This window comes from Lynx rufus, unplaced genomic scaffold (assembly GCF_022079265.1).
Source record: "Lynx rufus isolate CCGP_SWC_20201006 ecotype Redwood Valley unplaced genomic scaffold, mLynRuf1.p SCAF_7, whole genome shotgun sequence".
NCBI lineage: Eukaryota > Metazoa > Chordata > Mammalia > Carnivora > Felidae > Lynx > Lynx rufus.
The window spans coordinates 83,614,247-83,627,494 of record NW_025814889.1 but is presented as its reverse complement, the minus strand read 5'-3'; the positions used below and the strand labels follow the sequence as shown (position 1 = coordinate 83,627,494).

The window sequence follows — 13,248 nt, the reverse complement described above, 5'->3', positions numbered from 1 at the left end:
CCATAGTTGATAACTTTTATCATGGTTATCAGAGCCCTGATTATTTTTAATTTTGTGTTAACCACACCTGTCTGGTTTTTGGTTTTTTAAATGTTTATTTATTTATTTTGAGAGAGAGATCAAGAGCGAGTGGGAGAAGGGCCAAGAAAGAGGGAGACAGAGAATCCCAAGCAGGCTGTGCACTGTGTCAGCACAGAGCCTGATGCAGGGCTTGAAATCATGAACCGTGAGATCATGACCTGAGCTGAAACCAAAAGTCAACTGCTCAATCAACTGAGCCTCCCAGGCACCCCACACCCTTCTAATTTTTCACTAGAATCCCCTTTCCTTCCGCCTATATCTCCATTCTGAAAAGTTTTGGAATGTAGACCTCAAAATTATCTGCAATCCAGTCCTCTTATCATCTATTCCTGCTCACTAAGGTAGCAGAACAGCTAACTTGAAGATCAGATTCCTGAAAATTAAGTGAAACCACGGGAAAGCATTGCCTTTTCTTTCTACTAGTTCCTCTTTCAAAAGAAGTCCTGCTCTGCGTGTGTGTGCGCGTGTGTGTGTGTGTGTCAACTACCGTCCGGGAAGCAGAAGGAAAGAGGAAGCTAACAAATTCTAACCTATCATCATACAAGTGAGAGGCAGAACACCATCCCTCTTGCTGCTTAGAGAAGAAGGCTGAGCGAGGAGGCAATTACAGACTAGCCTGTCAGCCTCCTTGCCCTTCACCTTGGCCACTCAGCCTGGCCTCCTTTCAGAGGTGAGAATTGGAAGTAGTTCCTGAAGGGCAGGAGAACTCTAGGCAAGTGTCAGCGAACAGAGGTGGAAATGACCTCAAGAGGAGCGAGTAAGGAGATAAGCAGCAGGAGGGGGAGCCCACCAGTCCTTTCGCTGCATAGGCAAAGCTGGGGAGCCACGAGAACCTAACCATCCCTAATCCATTCGAGGTGTTACTTATCTAGGTCCTTTATTATAAAAACAGGATTTATGGCAATATAGGGCCTTTTGTATGGTTGGAGACTGGAAGACCGGAAAAGAAGGACTTACAATCTTTTTCTTGTTAACCCATTAGTTTGTCCTGTTTTTATATATATATATATATATATATATATATATAGAAAGTTGTATTGTTGCTCCCATCTCTCTAGGACCAATTCTAATAAAGATCAGAGTCACCGTGGCCATTGTTATGTGGTAAGGAGTCCGGTTCTGGAGTTGGGCTTTACACAGCTGTTCAGTTCCTAGCAATTTTTTTTAAGATTTTATTTTTAAGTAATCTCTCCACCCTATGTTGGGCTTGAGCTCACAACCCCAAGATCAAAAGTTGCACGTTTCACCGACTGGGCCAGCCGGGCACCCCCAGTTCATAGCAATTTAAAACACCACATGACAGAAGCTTAGGGCTAAAAAGCGCCTCCTAGGGCATGGAGGCAGGAGTGTCCCAAATTGGTGTAAGGAAGGAAGGCTGTAGAGGGGGTTGCTATAGCTGTCTGTCTGTCTGTTTTTGTGTTGAAGCCAAAGACTTGGGGCTTGATATGACCTCAGTCCTTGAGTCTCCCTTGCTCTCTCAACAGGCAGATGACCTCAGCAACCCCTTTGGACAAATGAGCCTTAGCCGTCAAGGTTCTACTGAAGCAGCTGACCCATCCTCAGCTCTGTTCCAGCCCCAGCTTATCTCCCAGCACCCTCAGCAGACTAGCTTCATCATGGCTTCTACAGGACAGCCCCTCCCCACATCCAACTATTCCCCCTCTAGCCATGCGCCTCCTACTCAGCAAGTCCTGCCGCCCCAGGGCTACATGCAGCCCCCTCAACAGGTGAGCAGCATGGGCTCCCAGCTAAAATCACTAATTGAGTTTGTCCACGATTACGATCCTTCTTTCTTCCTCTAGTTTAGACAGAGCCGAGGACGTACCTATCCCCACTTCCATTACCTCACCTTGCATTTGAGAGTTGTCTTTCTAGTCGGAAGGTCGTCTTTCTCTATAACATAAATCCTTCCAGTTCTGTTTCATACTGGTATATGAATTCTGCAATTGCAGGTCCAAATATCTCTACAGATTTCTGGCTATTTACCCTGATGTATTTCATAGTTGGGATGTTGGGGCTGAATGTAAGGGCCCCTCTCACATATCTGTTTCCTCTCACCATAGATCCAGGTTTCTTACTATCCCCCTGGACAGTATCCTAACTCCAACCAGCAATATCGACCTCTCTCTCACCCGGTGGCCTACAGCCCCCAACGTGGTCAACAGCTGCCTCAGCCATCCCAGCAGCCTGGTAAGAGGAACTGCTGGTGTAAGAAGGCAGTGAATAGGGGAAGGGCAGAGACTGGGAAAGAGAGTAGTACCTTCCTTGTTTAAAAAAAAAAAAAAAAAAAAAAGAACAGCAGGAATGATTAGTCCCAGAAGGAACCCAGGATCTTCAGAAAAAGAAAAGGTAAAATAGACAGGAGAAGGGAAATTACTGAGAGAATGCGACCTCCTAAACATTGTTGAGACCATGCTAAGCTAATGTCTTCTGTGTCTTGCCCGTCCCTAGGTTTACAGCCCATGATGCCTAACCAGCAGCAGGCGGCTTACCAAGGCATGATTGGGGTCCAGCAGCCACAGAACCAGGGCCTGCTCAGCAACCAGAGGAGCAGCATGGGGGGCCAGATGCAAGGCCTGGTGGTTCAGTACACTCCACTGCCTTCTTACCAAGTGGGTACATTCTGTACTGGGAAAGATCACCCAGTCCTTGGGATGAGGAAAAGGAAGACAGTCTCCCACGTTAGCCAGTGTGACAACCCCAACACTAAAATACTGTTCACTTTCCCCTTAGAATTTGTAGGTGTTTTTCCTCTGAGAGAAAGCCCAAAGATTCTGAGAAGAGTCTTTACTTAAATTGTTTGGTCTTTATACAGCCATGCAGATGAGTATATGGCCCAGAAAAGTAAGATCTAAAGGAAATCAGGCTCCTTTCTCTGCATCAGATGCCTAAAGGGAGATAGCTCTGTATGTATTTTCTTTAGGCAGATGAGGTGAGTAGGAGGAGTCTCGAAAGGTAGGGAAGGAAGTTAGTGTCCTAGTCTAGTGATGACTTATTTGGCCATTGTCTGGATGAACTCATTAGGAGTACAAGTGGTCATTCTCTTCTCATCTCTATCCAGGTCCCAGTGGGTAATGACTCGCAGAATGTGGTCCAGCCGCCTTTCCAGCAGCCCATGCTGGTCCCTGCGAGCCAATCTGTGCAAGGGGCACTCCCAGCAGGGGGCGTACCAGTGTACTACAGCATGATCCCACCGGCTCAGCAGAACGGTACTAGGTGAGGACTCCCAGCGAGTCAGGGCCCATCTGCCATAGACCAGCAGCTATTTCCACTGACCTAAGAAAGAAGGGCAAGGGTAGAGATTCCAGTGTGCCCTAAAGCAGGTAGAATATGAGGAAATTCATTCTCCTTGTCTCATTTTTGATTTGACATGTGAATAAGAGCTCATCAGCAGAAAAAAATTCCTGCTTCAAAGACAGAGGCTTCATCATCTCCCCCATTTTTTGTTTTTTCTAATCAGTGGGATTTAGAACTATACGATAGAGATTGCTCATCATTAAAAGAAGCAATTTGGGGGCATCTTGGTGGCTCAGTCGGTTGAGCCCAGCTGACTCTTGATCTCGGCTGAGGTCAGGATTTCATGGTTCGTGAGATCAAGCCTCGAGTGGGGCTGTGCGCTGACAGTGCATAGCCTGCTCTCTCCCCCTGCCCCTCTCTCTCTGCCCCTCCCCTGCATGTGCACATTCTCTCTCTCTCAAAATAAAAAAAAAAAAAAAAATTAAAAGATGCAAATTGGAGTATATATATGTAAATTTTTCTACGTAACTCTATATCCATGGATGAATCTCAGATGGTGTATCTATTTATATATATCTTAGTATAGGTCATACCTGATAGAATTTTAGAGGTAGAAGACACCTTAGAAATATTTAATCCACTCCTCTTGTTTTCCTTTTCTCCCTTCTTTTACAAATGAGGAAATTCCAGCCAGGGAGGTTAAGAAACTTACTCAAAGTCAACCAGCTAGTTAGAAGTAGAGCTGGGACTAGAAGTCAAGTCTGGGCCTATATGTATTTCTGTGTATTTCTCTCAGTGTATATGTTCACTACTTTTTGTATGTATGTCTCCACCTTATCTTGAGTTTGTGAGGGTTTTTCCCCACTTCTCTTTAGGTAACTCTGCTGTTATGTAAACATCCTAAATCACACATCTCCTTAGTTCTTTTTTGCCCATCCCTCTCTAGCACTGTGTGTCTGTTTTTGGTACTTCGTGTTTCTCAGAATGTGTGTGTGTGTGTGTGTGTGTGTGTGTGTGTGTGTGTGCGCGCGTGCGCATGTGTGCACGTGGATATGTCTGGTGTTTCCACACTGTTGGGAAGAGCATGTGTCACTAACATTCCATCTGTAGCACTGATTAGCAGCTTCCTAATTGAAAGATGATCAAGTACAAATATATATAATTAACTTTGAACTGATGAGTGATTTTAGAAATTGCATGGCAAATTGGTCTGGGAATGGCTGGAAGCTGCCTCTGCTTCCCACAGGGGAGGCCTGGGAAGCAGCAGCTGGTTGCCAGGAGCTGTGTTCCTCCCTCCGCCACTTTAACCCTACTCTCTTCATCCCCCAGCCCTTCTGTAGGGTTTCTGCAGCCTCCCGGCTCTGAGCAGTACCAGATGCCTCAGTCTCCCTCTCCCTGCAGTCCACCACAGATGCCACAGCAGTACTCAGGTAAGAGGATAAAGAATTAGAGGGTCTTGGGTACTGGCAAGAGCAAACACTGCTGAAAGACTTGTGCTCTAGAGCTGGGAAGGGTGGGAGAGTTCCTGGATTGGCTCTGTCCCCAGCTATAACACCATCACAAGAAAAGACCAGAGTCCTGACTGGTGTTTTTCCAGGAGTGCTAAAGTTGACCTCGTGAGAGATGAGGTTGGTTGCCCCATCCTATCCCTGGGAAGCCACATACTTTATTGGGTTCCTTGTGGGGTTTTTTTTTCTTTCTTCTTTTTTTCCTTCCCTCCGAAACCAGCATTACACTCACCACTCACATGCCTTTGAGACACAAAGTGCTTACCTCTGTCTCCTGCACTCACTCTTCCTATAGACAGCTTTACTTTTTGGTTGTGAGTGTGAGGAAGCTGATAAAATGCTTTTTAAGTCCTATCTTAGATTTGTTTAGCTGCTTTTCATTTGTGCTCACATACATTGTGTCATTTTAATTCTCACCAGAACCTTGTGAAGAGGAAATTTAAGACTCAAAGAGGATAAATGACTTGCCTGAGGTCACAGTCGTAGACCTTGAACTAGGGTCTTTTGCCTTCCATGCTGCATCCTCAATATCACACTTTCAACAGGTCTCTGTACTCTACTCCTTTCCCTCCAGTGGGAAATAAATGAATATCATGTTAAATAGCTAAAGGCCTTCTTTGAAGGGACAGCTATCAGGTGAATAGGCTTATGCCATGCAGGCTGTCTCTTTCTGCCTCTGCCAAGGACTCTCCCAGCAAACCAAGTACAGCTACCCTTGTTTGTTTCCCTTTTACCCAACCCTGACACAGCATTACCCTGCAGTTAAAGCAGCTTCAGGGGTTCTAGTGGGGAGGAGATCTTAATGTAGCCTCCAACCATCCCCATTCTGCTCTGTTGTGGGATATCAGAGTGCCCTCTTCTGGTGAGAGGGAAGCATTTTGACGGTTTTTCCCATTTTAGAAATAAGATTTTCACATAAGAGTTTTCGCACTCTTAGTTAGATGCTGTGGAGTGAATTCCAGAATTAATCTTGCTCATAAGACAGGATCAATTCTTCTTACCTTCAAGGAGCAGTGACTTCTGCCTTCATCCAGACCAAACGTGGCTTTCTCACAGGCTGAGAGGTTTTAAATTCAACAGCCTTTACCCTTTATTACATTCCTGGTCTGTAGCTGTTTCTCCTAAGTGTCCACCGGGGGCACTTGACCTTGAAATTCCCAGCAGGATATGGAAATTGTAGAAATCAGCTCCAAGAACCGCTGTAGCCTCTGGTGGTGCTTACTACTGCAGGGCATTTTCTCTTGCTTGTTAAAACAAGTGTGTGTATGTGCAAATAGTTATACTTGTATGTGCATTTTTATGTGAATCCTTCGTGGTATATCAGTATATGTATTGGGTCTCTGTGGTTGTGTCTCTTCATCTTCAGATACAAGGTCTTGGAATCTGAAACAAACCAAGTGAGAAGAATTTTTCACTACCTGCTCTGGACTTAGTGCTAGGTTAAGCAAACCGGAACAGCTGTTGTTCTGAAAATTGGCAGCACCAGAGGTCTGGGCTGGGATTGGAAGGAGATCATCTGGACTCTTCCCAGATCAATAGAAATGGAGGAAGCCCTCTTCATCATCTAGTTTCCTTACTTTGGAAGTTCCTGTTATATGTCCTTTCTTCCAAACTATCCTGATTAATTGATTTGAGACTTCTCTGATCCTTTGTACTCTTCCTAGATGATGGGACCGCCCCCCTCCTGTTCCATCCATGTCACCTAAGAAACCCATATACACACCACATCATCGATTTTAAAAGTCTTCAGTCTCTACTCATGGAAATATAAGAGGAGGTGGAAGAAAAGAAACAAGTGCTGCTTCTTCCTTCCTTTCCAGTTTACCTCTTACTAGGAAGATAGAAGGCCAGCATAGCCCACAAGGGCTGCTATGTCACCTTCAAAGGACAGTCACCCGCCTTTCTCCCATGTAGCAACATGGTCACTTTTCCAAAAATAAAGGCAGGGATTAAGATTGGCTGTTCTTGGAACAACTGTTCTGGTTTATTAATACATTTTTGTGGTTGCCCAGTTTACCCCCAGGCCTGGACCTTAATTCTTCCACTATGATATTGGATAGCATTATAACCCCAGGAAACACTTTTCTTCCTACTAAAATGATGGTCCGCAGGTCCCTTGAGGTTTCTACAGAGGTGCATGTCTGCAGAAGATGCACACAGACATGAAATGGCAATGATGTACACACACAGACTCCCAACTCACAGTGACACAGCACCATGGCCAGAGTGAGGTATATACAGAAATAGCCTCTCACATACTTACTGGCTCATTTTGTAGCTGAGGGGTTTCCAAAGCTGGGACTAACTCCTTTCTCTCCCACTCCCTGAAGATATTCCTCCCCTTCACCAAAAGAGGGGGAAAAAACCAAGATATTGTTGGATTCTATCCTGTAATATGGGAAAGATGCCTGTGGATATTATTTCTCTGGACATTCCTTTCCATAGATTTGATTCTTGGTGGCAAAAGAAAGAAGTCTTATGAGTCTTCTACCTCAGTGATTAAAAAAAAACCATAACAACTAAACAAAAACCAATTCTGCCAGACATAAATGTCATCTGTTTGTATTTATGCGGTTTGCTCTGCCCAATCGACCTTTCTGCCCAGGTTTAATGATGCCACTTAAAAAGCCATTCACACGTCCCCTCTCCTTTCAGAGCTTTCAGGCTGAAATTGATTTCCTTATTCAACCCCCTTCTCCCCCTTCCCACTTCAGCCCTCCCCTGATTATCTGGAAGTGTTGTCACTGGGCAATAGGGTGGTTTTCTCTCTTTTTTTCTTTCTTCCTTTCTTTTTCTTTCTCTTTTTTTATTGTCACATCCATTTAAAAAGTAGCGACAGTTCAGCTGTAACGGATGCCACCTGCTTTTGGCTTGAGGAAGAGAAGCATAAAAATCAGCTCATCAGCGTAGTGCTCTGCGTCCCGGCTGAGTGAAGGAACAATGCTTCAGGCCAGCGGGGGAGGACTCAGTGTGGGGAGGACCAAGGCTGCCACCGACCGAGAACCCTGCCTTTGTTTTTGTTGGGATCAGAGAAAATATATGAGGGCTTTGTTCTCTTTCCCCCTCCCCTTGAGCCCTCTAATAGCTCCTTATGGCTACATGTTGGTATTAGAAAGATCTTCCGCCTTGCCTATGCCCACACCCTGCACACTCACATGTCCCCCACCCTTTCCTGGCCTGAGGCACTAGGCTCAGATTATGAGCCGCCTTCTAGAAAGCTGCAGATGTGATTATTTTTGTGTTGGCCCCCTCAGGTAGCAATGAGGTGTTTGAATAAGGTCAATTGCAATTTTGTTGGTAGAGGATGTTGGAGCAGGTGGGGCTCTTAGGATGGGGAAAAAAATGCCCAGAGCAACTACAGTACGGGGGGAGTTGTTAAATGCATGACACTCCACAGCTATTCGATTTTCTGGTGGCCCTCCTACAAGCCACGCTGATGAATACCCTGTCCCCTGTGGCAGAGGATGGGGAGAGGCGAGCCTGTCGCTCTGAGTATTTGTGCTCTCTGATTAGATGAACCCCAGAGGGTGGGGGGCCACAAATTGACTGGAGAATAGGGTTCAACAGATGCTGCGTCTCCTGAGCTGCTCTCAGGCCTCCCGCCGCTTCTTTTCCTTCCCTTTGACCGATGCTACCCGAGAAAAGCAATCGTGCTCAGTTCCCAGCATGACTGGTGCCCAGGGCAGAGGCTGCAACATTTCCCGTCACAGGAAGCAACGTGACGGCGGCAGCAGTGGCAGCCTAAGAGCACCGAGGCATGAAAACGGCAGCACTGCAGCAGGTTTTCAAGCTGGCAGCCTCCAGTCCCATTTCTCTACCGCCGCACACACATGAACTCAACCTGTCCCTCAACACACATAGAGCCTGAGAGGTCAAGAGCAAACTCTCAGTCTGCACAATCCCCTGTGGGGAAGCAGAACTCCTGCCCATCCCTCCCAGCAGGGACTGTCATTCAAACTGCTTCTCCCTGATCCCTTACCTTGCTTTTCACCATGAGCAAGATTCAGGACTTCATGTTCTTCCACACTGAGCTCTTTGCTTCTCCAGCAGAGGGTAAGGCTACCCCTGGTTGTCTGTGCTAAAACTTCAGGATCACATCCAGTCAGTCACCTGAACCTGTCAGCAAAAGCTTCGGAGGGTCTGACCCTCCCACTCTTCCTTGCAGCCACTGGTCTAATTCAGGACCTCCTCGCTATTTTTCAGTAGCTTTCTAACTCTTCGTCCTGCTGCTGGCCCCTCCCTCCCTTAAGCCACTGTACAGCTGGCCACTTGAGTTAGCTCTCTGAAGTTCTGTTCCTAACACCTACATGATAAAGACCCTTACTAGAACGTGCTTCAAACTTGGACGCCAGCTGTTTGCTTACTATCTGACTCCCTGATAGACTGTCCATTCCATTAAGGGCAAGGACCACTTTTGTTTGTTGTACACCCAGTGCCCAGCATAGGACCTGGCACACAGTAAATATTCAATAAATGTTGAGTGAATGCATAAACAATCTCATCTCCCGCTTCTCCTGCATAACCGCTGTGCCTCTGCACCTTGAATTGTTCGTCATTTACTAAATATGACCTACAGCTCCATGCCATTCCTAATTCACTCACCCTTGCCCAAGAAGTGCTTCCTGGCCTGACTTAGTGAAGCTATGTGCACTCATCTTCTCCAGAGCAACCAGAGATCACTGACCTATCTTCAGCCATTACCAGAAAACCTGCACGTGCCTGCAGCCCTGGCCCAGGCCCCAGACTGGGACCTGTACCATGCCCAGACATTTGAGCAATCTGACCTGGACATTTGGTAATACCCAACTTTGACAGAATGGAGTAGTTTTCTGCCAAGCATACCAAAGTACCCCTCACCGGGTGAAGGCCAGGAGAGCATTGGCATCTGGGACTCAGGTCTCTTCTACTCAGACTTCACTGGTTCAGGGAGAAGGGAGTCAGAAACTAAATTAGCAACTATCTCAGATTCCTGGCAAGACACATTTTAAGTGACCCTGAGGCAAAGTGGGTAGATTTGTTTACTGGCTTTCACACTCAGGGTTACTTGGAAGGTCACAATATAGTTTGAATTCACAACTAGCTCCTTTCTTCCTGCCACTCAGGAGTGTCACCTTCTGGACCAGGCGTGGTGGTCATGCAGCTGAACGTCCCTAATGGACCCCAGCCCCCCCAGAACCCATCCATGGTCCAGTGGAGTCACTGTAAATATTACAGCATGGACCAGCGTGGGCAGAAGCCTGGAGACCTGTACAATCCTGACAGCAGCCCCCAGGTGAGTCCTACAAACCAGTGTTGTCTTGGCAAGGAGATGACCGCATTCTTCTCCGGGAATAATCTTTGCCATTGACTGAGCAGCCTCTTGTACATGTCTGTCCCTGGGTGCTCTTCTGGGAGAGTCATAAGAAAGAGAGGAGAGCCTCTTCTTTCAAGGAGCCTAAGAGCTAAGGGAGACATACTTGAAAATGCTAAGACAATGCTTAAAGCACTGTGTCAAAGGTGGATATTAAAATAATAGGTATTAATTAGGGACGAAGGGGGCTGTTGAAAGGAGCAGCCGGGCTTTGGCAGAGTTCTGCAAGAGACGCTTTCTGAGTGAGGTGAATTTTAAGCCATAGGTATATCCAGAGGATGTTTGGTGTGTATATAATGTGTGCTCCTCTCTCCTACAGGCCAACACACAAATGAGCAGCAGCCCTGTCACATCTCCTACCCAGTCTCCAGCACCCTCTCCTGTCACCAGCCTCAGCAATGTCTGCACAGGACTCAGTCCCCTTCCTGTCCTCACACAGTTCCCCCGGCCTGGGGGTCCAGCACAGGGTAAGGGGTGAGACTAGAGCTGGCTGCTGCCAAATTCACCCTTCACAGCCCATTCCCAAGTGAGGACATCCAGATGGTAGCAACAGGCAGGAAAACAGTGCACCTGGTCATCCAACTCTGGGAGCCAACTCTTCCTTTAACATCCCTGTTTAGACCCTGCCCCTCTTTAGTGCTGCCCATAGTCAGCTTACTGCAGACCTCCTTTACATATTTAGTATTTACTACCAAGTAAGGTAGGTGGGTGACTATGAGCTGGGAAAAGAAACTCACAGAACTTTCTAATGAACCAAAGACTTTAAAACATTGGTACTGAGCCTAAGGACTGGGACTGTGGGGCTGTGTCAGAAACAGTATGGTTTTAGAAGAGAGAACACTGGAGTTGGGTTAAAAAGACTTGGGTTTGAGTTCTAGTTCTACTACTAACTAGGTTTGTGAGTTGAGCGTGTTACTTAAACTTGGAACCAGACCTCAGTTTCCTAATCTATAAAATGGGGTTAATCACACATAGAATGGAAATAATCTTACCCGTTTCTGCCTTGGCTGTCACAAGCAGTATAAAAATCAGATGGGAGTATGATGTAAAAACTTTAAAGTGCTCTGAAATCTAACATTTATCAACACAAATAGGTAACACTATGGTACTGGATATATATGAAGCATTACTGGAAGTGCTTTGTGTGTCCTATATTCATTTAGCCTACTCAGCAACACTAATGAGATGAAAACATACCCAACCTATCATTTCCAGTAACAGAGCCAGGATTTGAACCTAGACAGTTTGACACCAAGCCTGTAATCTTATCCACTACACTATATTGCCACGCAGTGCGAATCCAAAACTTGAGCCCTGGGTTTGGGTAGGATAATCTATATAAGAAATTAGGGGTACCTGGCTGGCTGAGACGGTAGAGCGTGCGACTCTTGATCTCAAGGTCGTGAGTTCAAGCCCCATTTGCGGCATAGAAATTACCTAAGAGAAAGAAAGAAAAAGAGAAAGAAAGAAAGGGAGGGAGGGAGGCAGGGAGGGAGAAAGGAAGGGAGGGAGAGGGAGAGAGGAAGGAAGGAAGGAAGAAAGAAATGAAAGAAACATATTCATAAGGGTCTATAGATTTTCTCCTGGGCCTTTTGTCTGCAGTGGACAGAGCCCTTCTTTAAGAATAAAGGAACCTAAAAGCCCCATTTGCATGAGATACACAGCTGAGGGCCAAGCAGTTTAGGCAGAGAGACAACTCTTCAGTCAGTCACATGGGCACTCTTATCATAGAAGAAGTAAGAATAGCATGCATTGTTGCCATCTATCTCCAAAGCCCTCTAAAGTTTCCTAAAAGTCATACCATGAAGTTCTAACTCCCAGAAAACCATCTGCTCTTCCTCCCTAGGTGATGGGCGCTACTCCCTCTTGGGCCAGCCATTACAGTACAATCTGTCCATCTGCCCTCCCTTGCTCCATGGCCAGTCGACGTACACGGTACATCAGGTGAGGGTGTCCACCGTCAGCCTGAGGACCGTCAGAGCCCTCCCCACCCCACCCCACCCAGGAGGATCCATCCAGGATGGCCCCATCTCTGTGCCATCCACCTCAACCAACGGGGTGGACAGGGGACATAGCACAGTGAGAATGGACAAAGTGGGGATGCCTTACCCCTCTCCCACACTCAGTCTTTCCACCCATCCCCAATGCTAAGGAGGAGGGACTCTTTGTTTCTCAGTGGCCACTCTGGCCAGTCGCCTGCCTGGTGGGGCGAGTTCTCAGGGTTGGGTACTGCTCCTTAATCTCTCAGACAGACATTAGAATGCAAGGCAGTCAGTATTGTTTACCTGGGATGAGAGTTATCTTTTGAATGTTGAAGGGACAGAGTGGATTGAAGCATGGAAACCGGAGCAAGAGACAAGCACTCAAATCTGCCTCCACTGACCTGGGGACAACAGACGTTGGTGAGTGACAAGACACTGAATCCCCAAGAGAAGGTGCTCACCCCTTCAGCCTGCATCACCAGCCCAGGACCAGTGGGAAAAACCAGCTTAGGGTAGGGAGTAGAAATAGGACTCTTTGGTACTCAAGAGCAGGGAGAAACTGGGGAATTGAAGTATCTCCCTCAGTCTTCCTTACCAAGCCATTTCAGGTGCTTGGAAAGGTGATGGTAAAAATTGAGAATAACAACAATGGTCAATGGTGCTGAGCCTATTAACAGAGAGTCTTGTGGGAGTGGTCCTGACCCTAATCTAGGATATCTACCTTGTAGTCCTAGGCCTTTTTAAGGAGAAGTTTGACAAGAGAATGGGGGAGTAGCCCCCTTGCAGGCCTTCCACACTAGGCATACAAGGTCTCTCAGATTACCCCTATTTTTTTTTTAATGTTTATTTATTTATTTTGAGAGAGCATACACGTGTGTGTGCTCGAGCTGGGGAGGGTCAGAGAGAGAGGAAGAGAGAAAATCCCAAGCAGGCTCCATGCTGTCATTGCAGAGTCTGATACAGGGCTTGATCTCACGAACTGTGAGATCATGACCTGAGCCTAAATCAAGAGTCGGGTGCTTAACTGACTGAGCCACCCAGGCACCCACCCGATTACCCCTATTCAGAGTGGTTTGCTTATTTAGGAAAG

General features: G+C 46.6%; 1 protein-coding gene across 25 annotated transcripts in view; it reads left to right on the top strand.

The window, feature by feature from the left end:
• R3HDM2 (R3H domain containing 2) overlaps positions 1 to 13,248 on the top strand; it is a 161,448-nt gene that overhangs the window by 146,799 nt on the left and 1,401 nt on the right. For 24 of the 25 annotated variants that reach the window (XM_047065832.1, XM_047065835.1, XM_047065837.1 and 21 more), the window contains 9 exons: positions 1,566 to 1,808; positions 2,145 to 2,271; positions 2,533 to 2,693; positions 3,143 to 3,297; positions 4,648 to 4,748; positions 9,929 to 10,098; positions 10,496 to 10,643; positions 12,023 to 12,120; positions 12,494 to 12,578. In XM_047065832.1, the coding sequence (XP_046921788.1) occupies positions 1,566 to 1,808; positions 2,145 to 2,271; positions 2,533 to 2,693; positions 3,143 to 3,297; positions 4,648 to 4,748; positions 9,929 to 10,098; positions 10,496 to 10,643; positions 12,023 to 12,120; positions 12,494 to 12,578 (1,288 nt within the window). The remainder of the gene's footprint in view (positions 1 to 1,565; positions 1,809 to 2,144; positions 2,272 to 2,532; positions 2,694 to 3,142; positions 3,298 to 4,647; positions 4,749 to 9,928; positions 10,099 to 10,495; positions 10,644 to 12,022; positions 12,121 to 12,493; positions 12,579 to 13,248) is intronic. The other variant, XM_047065821.1, reaches the window with a different exon arrangement.